At 38.2% G+C, this 18,388-nt stretch overlaps 1 protein-coding gene across 6 annotated transcripts in view; it reads right to left on the reverse strand.

The window, feature by feature from the left end:
- Nucleotides 1–18,026, reverse strand: part of ETV1 (ETS variant transcription factor 1) — a 69,376-nt gene extending 51,350 nt beyond the window's left edge. Inside the window, exons 1-5 of one of the 6 annotated variants that reach the window (XM_080581480.1) lie at nucleotides 17,898–18,026; nucleotides 15,787–15,920; nucleotides 14,909–14,996; nucleotides 13,104–13,151; nucleotides 3,047–3,100 (exon numbers count right to left, since the gene is read on the reverse strand). In XM_080581480.1, coding sequence (XP_080437606.1) covers nucleotides 3,047–3,100; nucleotides 13,104–13,151; nucleotides 14,909–14,996; nucleotides 15,787–15,831 — 235 coding nt within the window. In that variant the 5' untranslated portion in view covers nucleotides 15,832–15,920; nucleotides 17,898–18,026. Of the gene's footprint in view, nucleotides 1–3,046; nucleotides 3,101–12,578; nucleotides 13,069–13,103; nucleotides 13,152–14,908; nucleotides 14,997–15,786; nucleotides 15,921–16,044; nucleotides 16,338–16,437; nucleotides 16,642–17,897 lie in introns of those variants that run through there. The other 5 variants (XM_080581481.1, XM_080581477.1, XM_080581479.1 and 2 more) reach the window with 5 other exon arrangements.
- Nucleotides 18,027–18,388: the final 362 nt, after the last annotated feature.

Genomic DNA, 18,388 nt, shown 5'->3' on the forward strand with positions numbered 1-18,388 from the left:
GGGGCATTTAATCCTGCTCAGTGCCAGGACACAGCACATGTTCTTGGCAGCATCACCTGTTCTGCTGCCTTCCACATCTTTGCTTCCGGATTTGACTACCCTGGTTCTAACTACGCAAGAAGGTTTTAAACAGAGTTTCCCAGAACTGCCACTGTTACGCTGTTTCTTACAACTTCTTTCAAATGTTGCAAGTTTCAATTTAAGACCACAAACCTACCTCAGTTTTAAAGCCCATTTTTCAAGGAATGAAGCTAGAAATAAAATATAACTAAGATTATACCTGGGCTGTAGCTGTTTCAGAGGAGCACCTACTTTTCTTTACATAGTCTGCAAATCACATTAACCCATCTCCTTTATCTGTACATGGCACCATAAATGAGCTTTTTTTCAGAAAATTTAAACGAGGCTGGAGAAATAAAGCGCACCAAAAATGCATGGTTTGCTTCCCTCTGGACCAGAAAATGACTGTGACCTTCACTGGTTTAATACTTGCGTCCTTCATCATTTGGGGCCTAAATGAGTGTATTAGTCACTGAACCTACATAGGTGCACTTTTTGCAATGAAAACTCACCCATCCTCTCCCAAAAGAAAGAGGGAAAGAGAGAGAGAGAAAGAGAGAGAGAGAGAGAGAGAAGGAGAAAGAGAGAGAGAGGAGAAAAAGAGAAAAGAGAAAGAAAAAGAAAGAAAGAAAGAAAGAGAGAGAGAGAGAAAGAGAGAGAAAGAGAGAGAAAGAGAGAGAAAGAGAGAGAAAGAGAGAGAAAGAGAGAGAAAGAGAGAGAAAGAGAGGAGGAAAGGGGAAAGGAGGAAAGGAGGAAAGGAGGAAAGGAGGAAAGGAGGAAAGGAGGAAAGGAGGAAAGGAGGAAAGGAGGAAAGGAGGAAAGGAGGAAAGGAGGAAAGGAGGAAAGGAGGAAAGGAGGAAAGGAGGAAAGGAGGAAAGGAGGAAAGGAGGAAAGGAGGAAAGGAGGAAAGGAGGAAAGGAGGAAAGGAGGAAAGGAGGAAAGGAGGAAAGGAGGAAAGGAGGAAAGGAGGAAAGGAGGAAAGGAGGAAAGGAGGAAAGGAGGAAAGGAGGAAAGGAGGAAAGGAGGAAAGGGAAAGACAAGCCAAGTGTTCCTGTCAGATTCTTGCCAGTAACAGGGTTAACACTGTTCAGACTTACAGATTATATATAGTAAGTAATTATAATACAGTTTGAAGGCAGGTTTGGATCCTAGAGAAAACAGTCACAACCGCGGCACTTTTGCAACAGTAATTTCCCCATGGCTTTGGTTATGTTCGTCTCCATTCCTGTTTCACAGAGCCCACAGCTACATACATTATATACAAGTGTATGTCTGAAACTCCGTAACCTTTGCCAGAGTAACTCTCCAGGAAGCTCTCCTGACCTTTACTTAAGATAAAGAAAGCAACTGAAATGAAGAAATAAATGTTCCTTTGATAATACTGTGTAAGCTGTGGCTAAGGAACTTTGAAATACAACAGCATTAATGAAATAGCTATATTAGGAGAATTTCTTTATCACCAAAAGCAGTGACAAGCTTCAATGGGGCTTTTCATTCACAGTTCACAAATTATTTTCCAAGAATCATTGACTTGTTGTGTAACAATAATTGTGGGTTAATAGAAACCCTAACTGTACTTTGTACTCTTACACAAAGGATGTATGCTTGGACACAGCTCCATATGTAGAATAAAGTATTTAATTTTCAATGTATAGAACAGTTTCAGCTTTCATATTATATTAAAAAAAAAAAAAAATCTGTGAAGGCTGAGGTGAAAAAAAAAAAAAAAAACTGTTACAAAGGATAACTCTAAAAGTGACCGTGCTTGCTGGTTGATATATGTACAGAAACTTGTAGAGAAAAACAAAAACTAAATTGTTGCTGTTTAGGTATACTATCAGCATTCCAGGGAAGACGTTTTTTTTTTTTCTTTTTCTCCACGAAATGTTGTCACATATGCTCCAAATATTCTTAAAACTGTTTCTAAATAACTGGAAAAATCCTCTACGATACCTATATGAAAACTCAACAACTCTGAACTTGTTTTTTAGGAGTTAAAGACTATTGTAATGCATTTTTTTCTGATCTCTCACATTTTAATCCCAACATATCAGTACATGACTGTCTTTAACAGCTATCTGGTTTAGTGAACTGCAGTAATTCACTCTGATAGGATAAATTATTTAAGTTATTTAGCAAAACGGAAAAGCTACCATGCGCTCTGCTGCAATCAGCAGACACTGTTTAGAAAAGACCTGATGATGGAGAGAAGACTTGCCATGAGGAAGAAGGATGCGTGAAGAAGCTGCAAGAAGTCTGTGACTTGGTCACACAGCATCTTTCATGCCATATCTTTAAAATGCCCTTGAAACCACCTACAACCACATACCAGCATGTACAGTATTCTGTTTACCAGAATGAGTAGCAGTTTAGCAGGTATGGGCAAGATTTGAGGGACACAGGTTAACAAAATAACTCTGGAGACACGTTAGTAAAATAGCAAACAACACAAAGCATCCAACTTAATACAACTCCTGCTTTCTTGCTTTACTTCAAAGTAAAACTGTGTTTTGAGTAACAAAATGTCACATGCTAGAATTACTTAAAAATGCTCCAGCAGTGTCTGTACTTGATTATGTGCAGACGTTTATTTATGTATTGGTACACAAAACCTATTGAGCAGCCCAATTTCTGCCCGGTACAGTTGTCTCCTACATCCCTAACACCTGACTTGGGCCAACATCCACCTCCTCATACCCCAGGGACAGAGAAAGCCCCTCTGCCTCCAGGCAGGACTTTTCCCTTGCTTCCCCGGGGTTGGAAATGACAGTAGCCGGCCCCCGCTAAAGGTTATACCTTCAGGCCAAAGAGCCATTTTTGGCTGCACATCAAATCACCGCTTGCTTTATCTATTCCTTACACTGATGTCACTGCCCAGCAAAAGGCACCATCACATGATTACAGATGACACAATAAATAACAAAGAGCCAAATATAAATATACAAGTACATATTTTTAAGAAAGCAATGATTCATACTATACTTACAACTTTCAGCCTGATAGTCTGGCACAAACTGCTCGTCATTGTCAGGTACCTGAGCTGAAGAAAGGAAAACAAAAACAAACAACAAACAAACAAACAAACAAAAACAAAACAAAACAAAAAAAAACGAGGAAAGAATTAAAAGAAGCCATTAAAGCATAAATAAAGACTCTTGTGCTTAATTTGAAGCGCTGCCAAGTTTAAAACTAGGGTTTTCATTTCTCTCATTGTTGGGCATAAAAATCAGGCAAAGCGAACCATGTCGCTATTGGACAACCCCTGGGGTGAAGCTGTGTGGTGCAGCACCAGCCCCGAGCTGCCCCGGCACAGAGCGATAGGGGTAGGAGGACCTGAAGGCTGCCTCTGGCACCCACCCTGCCTCACCGCTCGCACCAGGGTCTGCACCTGCCATACCAGCACTGAAAACCAGCAGTGCTCGTTTGCAAAACATTTGCACAGAAAGTCTGAGTAACAACAAATCTTAGCATTTAACACCTATGCATCTTTAACCCCAAGCCACCGCATCTTCGGCATACTTAAAATCAATTCCAGTTTTTCGTGGCAGTCAGCCAACACAGTAGGGTTCTTTTTGTTATTATTTTAAATACTCAAAAACAACTATTTTACCAGACCACAGAATTGCTGGTTCATTAACAACATTTCAGACATAAAAAAAAATTAAAAAAAAATAATAAAATTATTTAAACAAGAATCATTATTAACATCCATTCGACTTCTGCAAGATCATCTTCACTCTTAAGAAACTTTCATCAGAAATGTGAGCTACAAAATACAATCACAGTCTGCTGATAACACAATTTTGCTTCTGTGGTACTACAGTTCCTTTTCTTTGTGTACCTAGGACATTAACCGTACTGTCTTGAAAACTCATTTGAACCATTTAAGCTGAAAAACCACTGAACGTATGTTACAGGTGAGTACATTTGAATACCGGCAGAACATTACTCTAAGAAGCGGCATCCTCAGAGCATGACTGGTTCTGGCTACATCCTACGGGAGATTCAGCTTACCACATCTGAACTTTGTCATCTTTTGCTCAACATATGCTAACTACAATCATCACAGCAAAGCTTCATAAAAGTATCTGTTTGAAAATATTTTAATTTACACAGTTCTTGTCTAAAGACAAGCAAATAATTCATATGATCTTAATTAAAAGTAAGCATCTGCCATGATCCGGTTACCCAACAAAATTCAAGAGGTAAATACTAGTTATATAATCATTTATTGAAACACTGACTACCAAAACATGAAATACGGTAAATGATAAAATATAACTTTAATGCCCTTCAGAACACTTTCTAGTTTAAGACACATATCTTCTCCCTCATATATGTACAATTGACACTAGTTTTAGCAGAATATATATGAATTAAAAATATAGATTTAATTATAATTACTCACAATTATTTTGAATGTGCACTACAGTACTCTTCGTGGCCCAGATCTCCACTCCTTACTCAGGAAATATTTTTAATGACTTAACTGGAAGGTTTGTTCCTGAGTAAAGAGCTCAGAATCAGGCTCATCATACCAAAAAATTATTTGCTCTCGGTTTTAAAACAAATGTTTAAAGTCCTAGTGTCTTAATTGCAGCAAATACCTCTAAAGAACAAATGACCTTGGGAACTCTGCAAACACAGATTTTAAAGGAAGTGAGAGTAAGGTAAATACATGAAGGGTAATTAATATTACTCTGAAAAAAAAATACATAGCTGTTGTTGTTTTGTTATTTTTTTTTCAAAAAACATTACAGAGACTCTTAGAAGCCAGCGTATCTGAGGATGTTAACTCTTCAAAGTTTGAATCTGTGTAAAACATGCATTTTACCAAACCAAATACTCCCAGTATTTTTGATGCCTTAAATTTCTCTTTCCTCCAGAGAAACCACAGGAGTCCTACCAGAAATGAACTCAGGTATACAACATGAGCCCATATATTAACACTCTGTAATTTCTGACATTTGATGTAATTCGCTACATTCAAATGTTATGCATTTTCCTAACAAAAATGCCAACTATTTGACTGCCACTGAAGAATCCAATCATGAAAACAAGGTTTTCTACTTAAAAACCAATTCCTATGGTTTTTATACATTCCTGATTGTTTTTGAAAGGTTTGTACTCTAAACATTCAGAGTTTAAAGTAATTCTATCAAGTAATTTCTTGTTTACAGAAGACACATCCCACACATTGTTCTTAAGCCAGCTATCATTTTCGAATGCAGCAAGGAGGTTAGTATGACTCTAATGTTTTTTTTAATACACATATGAGCATATATATATATATATGTTAATTGGTGAAGCTGGGATATTTGAAAAAGGCTAAAGAAAACAAAACAAAAAAATCCCTCCTGTTGAAATCAGAAGGCTACGTTTAGTGATTATAGAACTAGAACAGCAATCTTATATAAGTTTCTAGAGCATATTCTGTGCGTCGGACTGCTTCACCAGTGCTTTATTCTGGCTTTAGCAGTTTAACGTGACTTACTTCAAGTAAATCTGGTACTTACTATTTCAGTAAATGAAGTCAGTTTTTTTCCCAGTGAAAGAGTAAGAAAACATAAAATACAGCTGGTTGAATCTTCACACAAAACCAGTCTATTACTTTAGAGACACTGGCATTACCCCTGATGTGGTCTGGAGTAAACAAGAAAAATACACTTCATTCATGGATCCCAAAAATTTATGAAGACATATTTAATAGAAATCAAGGTGCATCAGAACTGTAGAAACAGATGGAGACTGTGCTGTCAAAATGTATTTTAAATACAATACTGACATAGCCTTAAAAGCCTCTGTAGGACAAGGAATACAGCAAGCTAGGAAGTGTTTAAAACCCTGCCAAATATAAACAAAACAAAGAATAACATCCAAAGTGTTCAACCCAGGAACATACATTTCCTACTGGAATCTATTTTTAATAGCATCAGTACCTTACAAATAAGCACACAAGCCTATAAAAAGAAATTAAAAGGACCCACTAACTGTTGGAGATGAGAACGTAAATTATTCCTTCATTTAATCTGTTTTTTGTTTGTTTGTTTGTTTAAACTAGCAGAATTGCAACTTACACATGATTATATTGCAGAAATGCAAGCGACCATCAACCCAATACATATACTTCTTCCGACAGCATCTTGCTGTGAGAAGGCGAACGGTCTGGATACATCATCCCATTACTCAAAGGGAAGAGCGCTTTTATACCCTGAGTTTGGATAATTACAGGCAGCCTTTGCAGCAAATTAAAAGGACAGGTAAAGACACTTTAACCTGAATGTCTGAAAGGAAAACATAACTTGCAGTGTTGCAACTGTCTGCACATTTGTATAGGTATGTCATTCACTTCCTCTTTTCTTTTATTCACAAATATTGCAATTCAGCAAGGCTGCCATAAAATCTTCATTGGTCTTCTGTTAACATACGCAAGACAGGACACAATGCATAAATCACCAAAACTTTTGTTTTTTTCTACTTTGCCTTTCAGAGGAAAATTGAAAAAGATACCTGAAATGATCATCTAACTGAGTGAGACTATTTCCCTGAGCTACTTAATTATAGGGGTTTGAGAAGGGAAGTATATACCAAAAGGCTAATAAAAGCTTTTGAAGGATATTAAGCATGTGGCTTTTACTGCTAATAGCAGAAGCAGCTACATCAGTTCGTTCTGCATTCATAGCCATCAAGTCTCAGACTCCTGAAGTAGACAACATCTGCAGCACAAACTATCCAGCTCAGTCTAGATTATTACCAAAAGTTTTCTTTTTCCTCTGATTATAGCTATAACGTCTCAAGAGGATTTGAGAAGTGCACAAAGATGTTAATGATGATCTCGAGGACATTATCAGTTTAGATTTTACAGTTTCACTACCTACTCAGTTAAAACCAGTTTGCCAAAAGCAAACATGTACAGCACAAAAATACGTAATACTTGTTTGTAGTTTTCAGAGCTTTAAAAACCTTTAAAAAGCTGAACTGACAGCACATTTTACAAGGAAAACAATCCGGAAAAAGAAAAAAAAAAGTTTTAACCTAGAGCCGGTTAGCTTGCTTTTCCTGCAAGTAAACAAAAATAAAAAGCCTCTATTAACAAGCATCCAGGACAAGAGGAGTTAATATTTAATTAAAACCAGCTCTATCCACTGTAACAATGACCTGGAGCCAAACAAGGCAGAAGATGTATGAGTCATTCTTTCTGCCAGTGAATGAGACAGCTGATCTCCGAAGCAATTCCTCAAGACAAGCAGTCAGAACTGGAGCTCTGCCTCCATTCACAAAAACACAGTCCAGCATGAACCATGTGGCCCCAACCACAAGCTTTTCATGTCACACCCTTCCAGAAAGCTACAGCAAAGTAAACTTGAACTTTAGGCATAAACACACTGATTTCACTGCTTTGTCTCAAGATGTAGTGCAGACCTGCTGAGGAACATATTTAATAAATGAAAAGTTAAGCGAGCTATAAAGGGCTTAAATTTAACTCTTCCTTCTCCCAATTACAAACTGCTTCCAAAAGCAAAACTACACTCCAGGGAAAGGTGTTCCTGTTAAAAACCAGCAACTTTCCAGAAAAACAAGGAGCTGCAAACCTCCTTGCTTCACTTAAAACTTTATTTTGGGTATCATGACACTTCCTCTGGTGCTGTGTTCTCTGACCTCAAGCTACACTTTTAGAGCCAAGAGACATTTGTTTTAAAATATCAGTGATTTATTCAAAGTGCCAAAAGAAATTGAAATTGACAGGAAATTATACATGGCCAGTACTGTTTTGGCTGGAGCTAAAATAAGACTTCAGGCCTCAGAAGTAATGAGTCTATTGAGTTTTCTTTGATTCATTGTCAGTGCTGAATATCTGAAAGATTGTATACATTTTAAGTATTCCTGAAAGCTGGAGAGGGGGGGTAGGGAGTTGCTTTTTTTTTCTCCCTTTTTTTTTTTTTTGGCTTTTTTTTTTTTTTGTCTCCAGAGGAACAACTGTTTCTAACAAAGGAGCATTCAGAAGGCAACACAGTGACAAATTTCAAGATGGTTAAAAAAAATTATTTCCCATAAGCACTGGATTTGCTGTCAAAACAACACCAAGCCCTTTTTACATAAGTGAGATGCTCTGACTAATAAACTTAAATGCAGTTCAAAACTAGCTCCAGATCTCAAAATTCTTCCTTATGTGAATAATCCCTAGGAATATGAAGATGGGTTTGCAGAATCTGCTCTTCATTTGGTGCTATACTAAAAATGAGAAAAAAATTAGCTTAGAGGGAACACTTGCATTTAACATTTTGCTACATCCCTCATAGTTCGCAAACCCCACTATGCCTTTGAAAATTATTATTTTGAATAAAAGGAATTTACTTTTCCAGCAAACAAGGAAAACATTAAAAAGTTTATTATTATACAAACTTTCAAACTTGTAGATTTCTGGTGGTTTTATTTGTTTTGGATTTCTTTTTAAAAGAAAACACACACACACCCTTCCCATTTTGCCTAATCTAACTTTTCTCCATTTTTTTTTCTGCACAAATACTTAAGATCAAGAGTTATGAGTATTTGAAAGCCGAATCTGTCAGACTACTAGAATCCAAAAAAAAAAAAAAAAAAAAAAAAAGCAGCTATTCTTTGTATTACAAATGCCAAAATGAAAATCTTTTCACTGCTTTTTACAGTATGCCCAGAGCTCGGCTATGAAGGTATTAAGGCATCCTTTCTCAACTATTTTTGCTCCTAGGAAAACATGGATAGTTGCTGAATATGGCTACATAGCATTTGCCTTACACTGGCTCAATTTTACAACTTTTTGGCAGGAGAAAACTAGTTAGTCACAGTAAGCTGCTACACATCTTCACTGATTTAAATGAAACCACTTTAACTAGAGATGTATTTGAAGACGTCTTTTATTGAAAATGCTCCTTTATGACTAGTTTCTAGTTCTTTTTCATACCTCCTCATCCTCCTCATTTAAGGAATAAACTAGAAGTCAACACTAGACTAGGCATCACCACAACACTGGTGCATCCTTTACCACAGAAGACTAGACGGCAGAAACTTATCTCCTAAAGTTCACCTAAAATGTGGGTATTAATTATTTATATTAATTATATTTAAAGTTATTTTCAGTTATCAAAGACTGTTTTTTAGATCCTGGTAGCTGGTAGTAGCCATCCACTTAATCTAGCTAAGCTATGGTAGAGGCATGAACCCATTACCTGTAGCTATTATTTCAAACATCTTACTGTTCATTTAAGTCTTTTGTATTTTTTCAAGTCACCCAAAGAACATATTATTTTATTTTTTCGGTTTATTACCAGCTGTAGAGCAGATTATCTACCTCTCTAAGAAGCAGATCCAGTCCACAAATTAACTATTTGTCTTCGCTTGGGATGCTTTTTACATATCTTTAACAGAGTGTAAGAGGAATTTGTATCTGAAAGAGTAATTTTTAATAAAAAATCTGTTTCTTGGTTAATCTATTATTCTCCCAAACTCAAACACTTTCACCACGCAAGGGAGGCTCTCGCTCACTAAGAATTTGTTTTCTCTCTTCTTTTTGTTATGGAATAAAAAGTAACAGCTACCATGATGAGATAACGTTAGATTAATATTTGAACCAATTTTTTCAAGTCACTGAACAATCGTTATCTGCCAAAACCAATCTAATTCCAAATATACGGAATCAATAAAGTCATTTTATAATTTTATCATGACAAAATGTTGCCATCAAGTTATTTAAATATAAAACTAAAGATAATATCTGAATAATATTTGCCTTGGATAGCAATAAGTAATTTTAACTATTTCCTTTCAAGTTTGAAGGATGAAGCAATTATTAAAGGCTTCCCACTTTCAATTTCTGGCCTCAGGAAACAGTTATAATCTATATTCTGTCCTGCATAACAAGTGACAAGAGTTAAACTTATTTAAAACAAGTTTTACATCAAAATAATTTAATTCTTTCTTGTACATTTAATACTACACAGAGTAAAAAGCAAAAGTCATTTCCATAAAAATCTACTGTGCAGCTAGCAGAACACATTTGTAAGTTTTCTGCAAGTAGCATATAGCTTGTTAATTATGGAGTAATAAAATATTTAAGAGATTACTAAATTGTTTACATTTTTGATTAATTCTTTTATACGTTTGAACCTTCACCATTTTCAGTAGGAAAAGAACACATTTCTTTTGTGTTTTCTTGTTGGCCACCAACTTTTCACAGGTGACATTAAGTGTAAATGATCTCCAGGCTAAAATATGTGATGTAGTATGGATAGCTTCAGGAAAAATCAAATGAGCAAAACAAAAAAATCAGCAAGCATTCTTTGCATGTAATAAAATGCAACTCACTTTCTTCTCCTAACTAATAAGTAGATTTTTGACCTGGTTACTCCCCACTGGGGATCTGAACTCGTGGGAGAAACCTGGTCAGCTGCCACTGCTTTTCTTAAAAAGGGTCAAGATGTTTTAAAATTTCATGGTCATTTCCCTGGCTCCAGAGCATTATGAAAAGAAATATGTAAACATTACTGATGCTGCCAAATTGGCAGACTTCTAGCCTATGAAGGTCCAGAAGAACATAAATGGACACATCTAGCAATGGGTAAACAAGTCTGATTTCAAAATCTGTTTCCTGGCTAAGCTCATCCATGTAGACATTTGAGCAGAGCCACAATATCTTCAAACACTAGCATGTTATAAAGACTACCAAAAGTAGTTGGTTGGGCTTTGTGTTTTTGTTTTTTGGTTGTTTTAATAAAATTTTGTGCTCAAGTTAATAAAACAATATTTGATTTTCTCATCTCGACTCTTTTAGTTTTAGCTTAGCCTTTAGAAAAGCTGTGCAAAGTTTGTATTTTATGGAATAGCTACAAACATGGCGTGGCCTTAAACATATAGATTTCTTGAAGTATTTCTAGAATACTGAAAAATCTGTAACATTGTGTTTTAGTATGTTGTCAAAAACATTATTATAACATATAGGAGCTTAATGCTGCTCTATGAAAACACAACTTTTTCCTATTTTTTTAAATTATTTTTGAATACTTACCAGATGATGCTATCTGCATTTACAAAGGTTTTTCCACCTACCTGACATACGACTAGACACCTTTCTCTCTCAAATCCTGTCTAAATTTATTAAGTGAAGTAGGCACAACTAAAGGCAAAAAAAAGCTTTGAAACAATTCATTCTAGTCTAAAATAATCATTTTCCCATTTGCCATTACAGTAATTTATGTACCTATAGAAATGATTATATCAGTTTTAAATTCCATATTATTTTGCAAACTTACATTATTATCTGCACATGCATTATGAATCTTCCTGCATTTTTCTGACTTATGATCAAAGATATCAAATCATTTTCAGAAACAAAAACATCCATGCCAGTGAAAAATCAAAGTAAAAGTTCTCCTCTCCATCAAAAAATAGTATCTTTTGAATAGCATTTTAACGTACTTCTGGATAGTTAAAATGAATGAGCTGATGCAAAATAAGGAGATCCTTAGTAAAATTACCACAGAGAGACTGTTACAGTTCTATCTGATCATTATACTACAAAAAAAACCTAAACAAACAAACAAACAAAAACTATCTTGTTGCAGGACATCCTCTTTCCAATGACTAGGAAAGAATCATATTAATTCCTAAAAATACAACCTCAGTTCCGTGAATTTAAAAAGGACTTTTTGATTACACACAAAATAACTACATGCTAAAAATATTGCTAGCAGAATAAGAATGTCAGCAGAATAAACTTATTTGTAGGTTAAGAACTTGACTAACTACATATAAAGCTGTTAAAAAAAAACAGTATGTAGCCAAGTAGTCACCAGCAATATTTCCTTCTTTCTATGAAAACCAGCAGCAAGAAGCTCACCCCAACATCTCTCCCTTCCCACAGAAGCTGAATATCTATTCTATAAACAACTGTGCATAGTCCAGTCCGTAATAAAAAATAAACATATGTGAATATCCACATTCATTTAAATCAGGATAAATTTGGAAAAATTATGTTAGCTTGCATCAAAATCAGATTTATTTCATAAGTTTACATTAAAATTTAAACCAGCAATATTAAGAACAGACAATGCATAAAAATCTTTGTGCTTGAAATAAACAGCACTGTACATATCAAGGGAAAAAAAAATATCAGAAAGCATTGCTGAAGAGAACAAAAACACTTCAACAAGCAGAAAGCTCCTCTGCATTTTGTTAAAGTTCTCTTACAGCAGCAGCTCATCTTTTTGTTATTGGTAAATGAATCTCTCAATAGCTACTCCAAATTCAGATTTCTAAATTATTGTTTTTAATCCTCTCTTCAGCAGAATGCGCTCTGAAAGATTATTCAAAATACTTAAAAGCACAAACAGGTGTAAAAAAGACCGATGTCAGTTCTCTAATCATCCAATACACAATCTCACAACTACAAATAGGAAGAAAAAAAATAACATGCAAAATATTTAAAGGTTTCATTAAAAAAAATAAAATAAAGAAATAGTACTTTTAAAGTATTCCATACACACCTAATGTTCTGTGTTGTGAACAAGGTGGAAAGAAGACACTTGCACTTAAATCTTGAAGCATCCCGTCCCGATGAACCCAGAGAAACTAATTTCTGCCATCAGAAAAGTACTCCACCAGAACACCAAATAATTATATGTGCTGCTCTAAGGGAAACAGCAAGCCCAGTTCTGGCTGTATGTAGTCTCTCGAGGTACAATAATATAAACCTGATCAATTGCAATTAAAATCTGAACAGAGGCTTAGAACTTGAAGTCTGGGTGCATTAGTTCTTGCCAAAAGCAGATGTGATTGTGAGCTGGAAGCAATTTCTCCTGGTAATTTGTGATGACACTGGGTAGAGCAGCCCCAGAGTCCCCAAAGACAAACTCATCAGAGGCTCTAATGTATGCATGACACATGAGGTGGCTCTTTTAGAGCTCAATTAATTGGGCTGAACATTAAGACAGCAAGTTCAGGACTTTTTTTTTTTTTTCTTTCCCTCCAGAGTTGTTTTTCCTCTTTTTACAAGCAGTTTTTTCCCTTACCTTCTGCAAGCCATGTCTCCTGTAATTGGCTCAGATCTTGAAAGAGTTCTGCAAAAAGATGAAGACAGGGATAAAAGATTCACACCTTTAATCTCGTCATAAGATTAAAATATACTCAAAAATACATTTTTTCCCCCTGAAGAAAAGCATATGTGAATTATATTTTGGCAATCAAACATATAGACAAATTAGATATTTTCTGGTTGCAGTTAATGATTTTTCTACACCTGTATAACAAGTACTTAATGTATTATTTTATTGGCTCTTGAAATAATAACCAGAATATTAATCAAGTTCTACAAAATAACAGGCTTATTCAGCAACACAGAGAGAAGTTAAAACTGCTAGTATTTCTAATACAGGTGAACTATTTCTCCCTACACAACCCAGGCCTCCTCCTGCAATATCTGTCTGGATATCTGTCTCTCTTGGAATTTAACACAAGCCGTACCTAAGCAGACTGAATATTTTTATTAGCAGGGTCGTACTGATCATATAAAAATTTTGAAGCAACAACCTGAGGTGCTGCAACAGCAAACAGAAATCGAAAACCTTTTGTACTTCCCCTGATGTTTTACCATGTATGACAGGAGAATCACCACTATTTCCTCTATACTGTACTTCTTTAAAGTGAAACCACTTTCTCCATGGACTGAGTTTTGCAGCAGCATAACCTTTTTGCAGTTCACTGAAATCAGTTGGTTATAATGGGTGCAAATCAGAGCAGCATTCAGATTATTTGCAAAGCTCAGAAACTCAAGTTACGAAAACTGTTTATGGACAACTAAGTAGGATATTTGAACTGACAAATGGTTTATTTTTAATTTACTGTATTTTGAGAGTGACTTCCTCTTTTATGAATGCTGACAGATAGCTATTTACATACACTTAAATGACAGAAGCTATTCATTTATTTTGTGGACTGATACGTCATGTTCGTGTTGGGAAATCATTTCACTGACAATCAGAAAGTTGTTTTCTTTTGCATTTGCCCTAGAATAAACTTTTCCAATATGCAAATAATTAGAGGTTTTAAAAGCATATCATGAGGGTGTCCTCATCCTGATAAGATGGATGTAGGGGTAAGATTTAGGCCCCTATATACGCTCCTGTATGTTTTTCAGAATTACTGACTGACCTTTTAACCTAGAGAAATGTTAACTAGACTACAGATCTCAAACCCCAGTTATGCAAGCAGCTACTGATGGGACTAAGTCACAAACCTTTGGCTCTCCAAAACATCTTCCGTTATAGGCTTCCTTAACTAAATTTCCCAGGGCTTTTAACCCTATCAGTGTTACGCTGGCACTGGAACAGTAACAGAAACCGGCTGCCAGACAACAGGAGTTTGACTACTAGCTCTACAGAAAAGCTAAAGTGGTCTCCACACCAGCATTCCCACTCCTGCAACCACCAGTGAACACACACAGTGAAAAGGATGTTAAAAGCCTGGAGGAATGTGGAAAGCCCTGAATCTCATGAGGCCTAAAGGTGAAAAAACCAGGTGAATTCTCTCTGTGACTTGTGTCAGATGCTGCAAAGGCTTGGCCTCAGTGCATGACATCCATGTGCCACATGTGCAGTGATACCTAAATGCAACTGGGTAAGCCAAGGAAAGAATACCAACTTTATCAGTTTTTGCCTTTACTAGTTTGTTTTGCAACAGTAAAAGCAATTTTCTTGTCTTGTTTATTCAGATTGATCTAGATAAATATATCTCAAAAATAAATAAAAAAGCAGCTCTCAGAAAGCTTCTCTGCATTAGTAAGTAAGGGGGAGGGGGGGAGAGTAGAACAAGCCCTCACCTTCTGAATCATGAGCCAGGTCTCTGTTAATGAATTTTCTTTTCCTGACATTTGTCGGTCTCTCATTACAGTTTCTCCCACGCGGATTCTATAAACAGGAAAGATCAGTTACTTTAGAAATCTGAGGGTTTTTTTTTGTTGTTGTTGTTTCTCTTTTTTTTTTTTTTTTTCATTTAATTAAGAATACTCAAAGCCAGCATGAATTCTTTACGTTTTCAAACAGGGAAATGATCGTCTTACAGCCTCCAGCTTCTAGCAAAAGATATTGCTGAGTACGTAACATCTTCCAAAAGATTCCTGTGTCTAAATGCAACGCATTTCTAGCTATCCATGTAGACATCCATTTGTGCAGATACATGTGTAATGTGTTCAAGTAGCAACACAATATCAACCATGTATTTTTAGCATCTAAAGTACACAAACCTACACAATAGCACATAGATCCTCTCTGCATATGCTATGCAGGAGAACCCAAATATAAGATTCTAATAGACCGCCTTGTTTCCCTCCTGCGTTACTTATAAAATTGTTTTCAAAGTCCTGAAAGCAAAGGAAAAAAAACGTTAAGGTTTGCCTCAACTTCATTCTTCTGAGTGTTGCAGGCAAATGCAGCCAGAAACTTTGAATGCAGCTGCTGCTCTTGCCTTTCTGATCCTCTAAGCGTGTGCATGATTTTTTAATCATCCCAGAACTGTCTTTAAAAGAACACGATGCTTTATTGAAATAACTAAGAAGATAAGCCCATCTTGCAGGCAAAGCTCCCAGATGAAGAGTCGCCCCTACAGCGGTAACAAAGCAGATACTCTGTCTGCAAAACTCCCCCACAGAAATAAGTCGGAGTCAAGTTTATAAACACCAACTTTGAAGTGATCACTCACATTGGTGACCATGTAAGGCACTTGCTGGTCATAAAATCCATCCATCCTGCGGCTCTTCCACAAGTCTTAGCCCAGTGTTTTATTTACTGGGCATTGGATCTGGAGATTTCCTCGGGATCTGGCCTCCAGTCAGCCTAGAGGGGAATACAAGATGGCTTTTAGGTTAAAAAAAAAAAAAAAAAAAAAAAACATGAATGAACTGCTCGAATTTGCATAGCTAATTAACCTCAAAGAGTCCCATTCATAAAAACAACCCACCCTTTCCTGCCTTCACCTGGGTTCCGCGCTTCTGCCAGGAAAACAGGGCGCGAAAGCCCCGGGAGGCAGGAGCGGAAAGGCAGGCGAGAGGCAGGGGCTGCTCACGCTCCCCCCGGAGCCCCGGGCGAGCCGTGCGAGTGGCAGCCCCGGCTCGCAAACGTGGGCTCGGCTCGAAATGGCGATCGGCGCCGCGCACCTCACGGCAGCGCCCGCCGGCCGCCGCCACGCACAGCCCCACACACGCACCCCCACGCACCCGCACGCGCACCCACGCACACACACACACCCCCACACGCACCCCCGGCCACCTTCTCCCCCACGATCGCTTTCTCGCCACCCTCCAGCACCGCGCGATCCTCAGAGGCGCCGGGCAAAGTTGCGGGGAAGACCCACCTGAAGGCCACGCGCGGCGGTCGGCTGCGAAAAAATTCCCTCCAAATTTAATAAAAACATTAATTATCCCCCGGCACTTCCCCCTCGGAAGCGGCGAGCGCCACTGACAGAGCTCAATCCCGTGGTTTTTCCTCTCCTCCTCCTCCAGGGGCCCCCGAGCCGCGCCGGCGGATCCCCGCCGCCCATTGGCTCCCCGCGCCCCCCGCCGGATCGCCGGATCGCCGCCCGCCGCCCGGCCCCGGCCCCGGCCCCGGCCCCGAGGGCGAACCTCAGCCCTGCCCTAGGCTCCTCTGCCGGGGGGCTCGGAAATCACGGCTCGGATGCGCCGCCGTGCCACCACACCGATCCCGGGATCCTGCTGCGGCCGCGCCACGGCCCCCACAGCCCCCAGGTGGCAAGGCAAGCCCCCGTCTAACCCCCCATCTCGCCCCCCACCCCTCCAAAAAATAAAATAAAATAAAGTTTAGTCTCCCTGGCTTCAGAAAAGCAAGAAAACACACCCCCGCCACACGCTGCCCCACTTTTTCTGATGGCACAGCAGTCCCACCAAACTTCGCGGAGACCAGAGGTGAGGACGGGGTGAACACAGCAAAAGGTTCACTCCACTTCGGAGGCTTTGCACCGATCTGTCATGACCCCGTGGCACCCCAGGGTTGTTTATTATTGTTGTTGTTGTTGTTTTTATTATTATTATTATTATTATTATTATTATTATTATTATTATTATTATGTTATTATTATGTTATTATTATTATTGTTCTTGTTGTTATCGTTATTACTATATTTTAGCTGAATCATGGAAAGCAAATGTTACTTCTCCTAGGATGACACAATTTCTAGGTTTTGTGGACAGAATTTGGCTGCATCGAGGCACCAGAGCGAGTGTTTGTGTTTTTTGGTGCCGTAGTGCCAGGATGGGATAAGCTCAGGATTTCTGATGGCTTCTCAAAGTGAGTTTCTTTCTCTGCATACAGTGGCTGTTGGAAGGCTGTGTCTGAATACACTTGCATTTTCTGAACTGCCAAAATTCAACAAAGCAGGTTGTGTGGTTTCATACAGCAGCCCTAGCTGTCCTGGCTTTGAGCACAGAATTGCAGGTATTGCAGCAATCGGGGGGCATAGTCAGGACTCCTGACACCGGCTTGCTGTGAGATACAAAGTTTCAGATTTTTAGGATCTGATGCAGTTTCACAACCAACAGGCAGATCCCCAAGTGACCAGGTCCAACTTTGCCCTCAGCCATTTCCGAGGGTTTTCTTTACAGCTAAGTGTGTAAAGGCAATAAAAGAAATCTCCTTTTGTACAAATTGCCCACAGTGGTATTAACAAAATTTAGTTTACTTCTTCTAGATTAATTCGTATAGAAAATGACAGTTGTTCCTCTGTATTCTGAAGTATATTACTTTCCCCTCAACTTTTTCCCCTTTCTGCTCTGTTCTGATCTCACTATTCATACTCACTTGCTACTGGTCCTGTCCAGCCAACGAAGAGCGAAGCCCCATGTTGCCACCATATCCTCCTTCCTGTACTGCATTTTCAGGGAAAATCTCCACCACCCGCTGCTAGCTTTCTGTGTTCTTGCTGCTGCCATCTCCCCACACTTGCCAGCACTCCTGGAATTACAGGAGGGTACTCGACTATATTCTAAACCTTGTATAAACAGATAATAATTTTATTGTGTTCTTGGCCAAATCTCTAAGTTGCTGTTCCTGTACACTGCTTCTGTGGTATGTAATAGAGAAATAAAAATCTACAGGTATGAAAGCAGTTTCCTGGATAATGATTCCATCATTCACTTAGTTATACCCATGTCAAGACTAGAGCAGCCACTGAGTCAGGGAAACACGATGGGCTTGGAAGGCAGTGGGCTCTGGCTACAGATCTGTCCCCAGGGAGCACCTGGCATTAACCCACAGACCAGCCAGGTTATCTGCCTTTGGCAGAGCTGATG

Source organism: Anser brachyrhynchus (assembly GCF_964034855.1).
Source record: "Anser brachyrhynchus genome assembly, chromosome: 2".
Lineage (NCBI taxonomy): Eukaryota > Metazoa > Chordata > Aves > Anseriformes > Anatidae > Anser > Anser brachyrhynchus.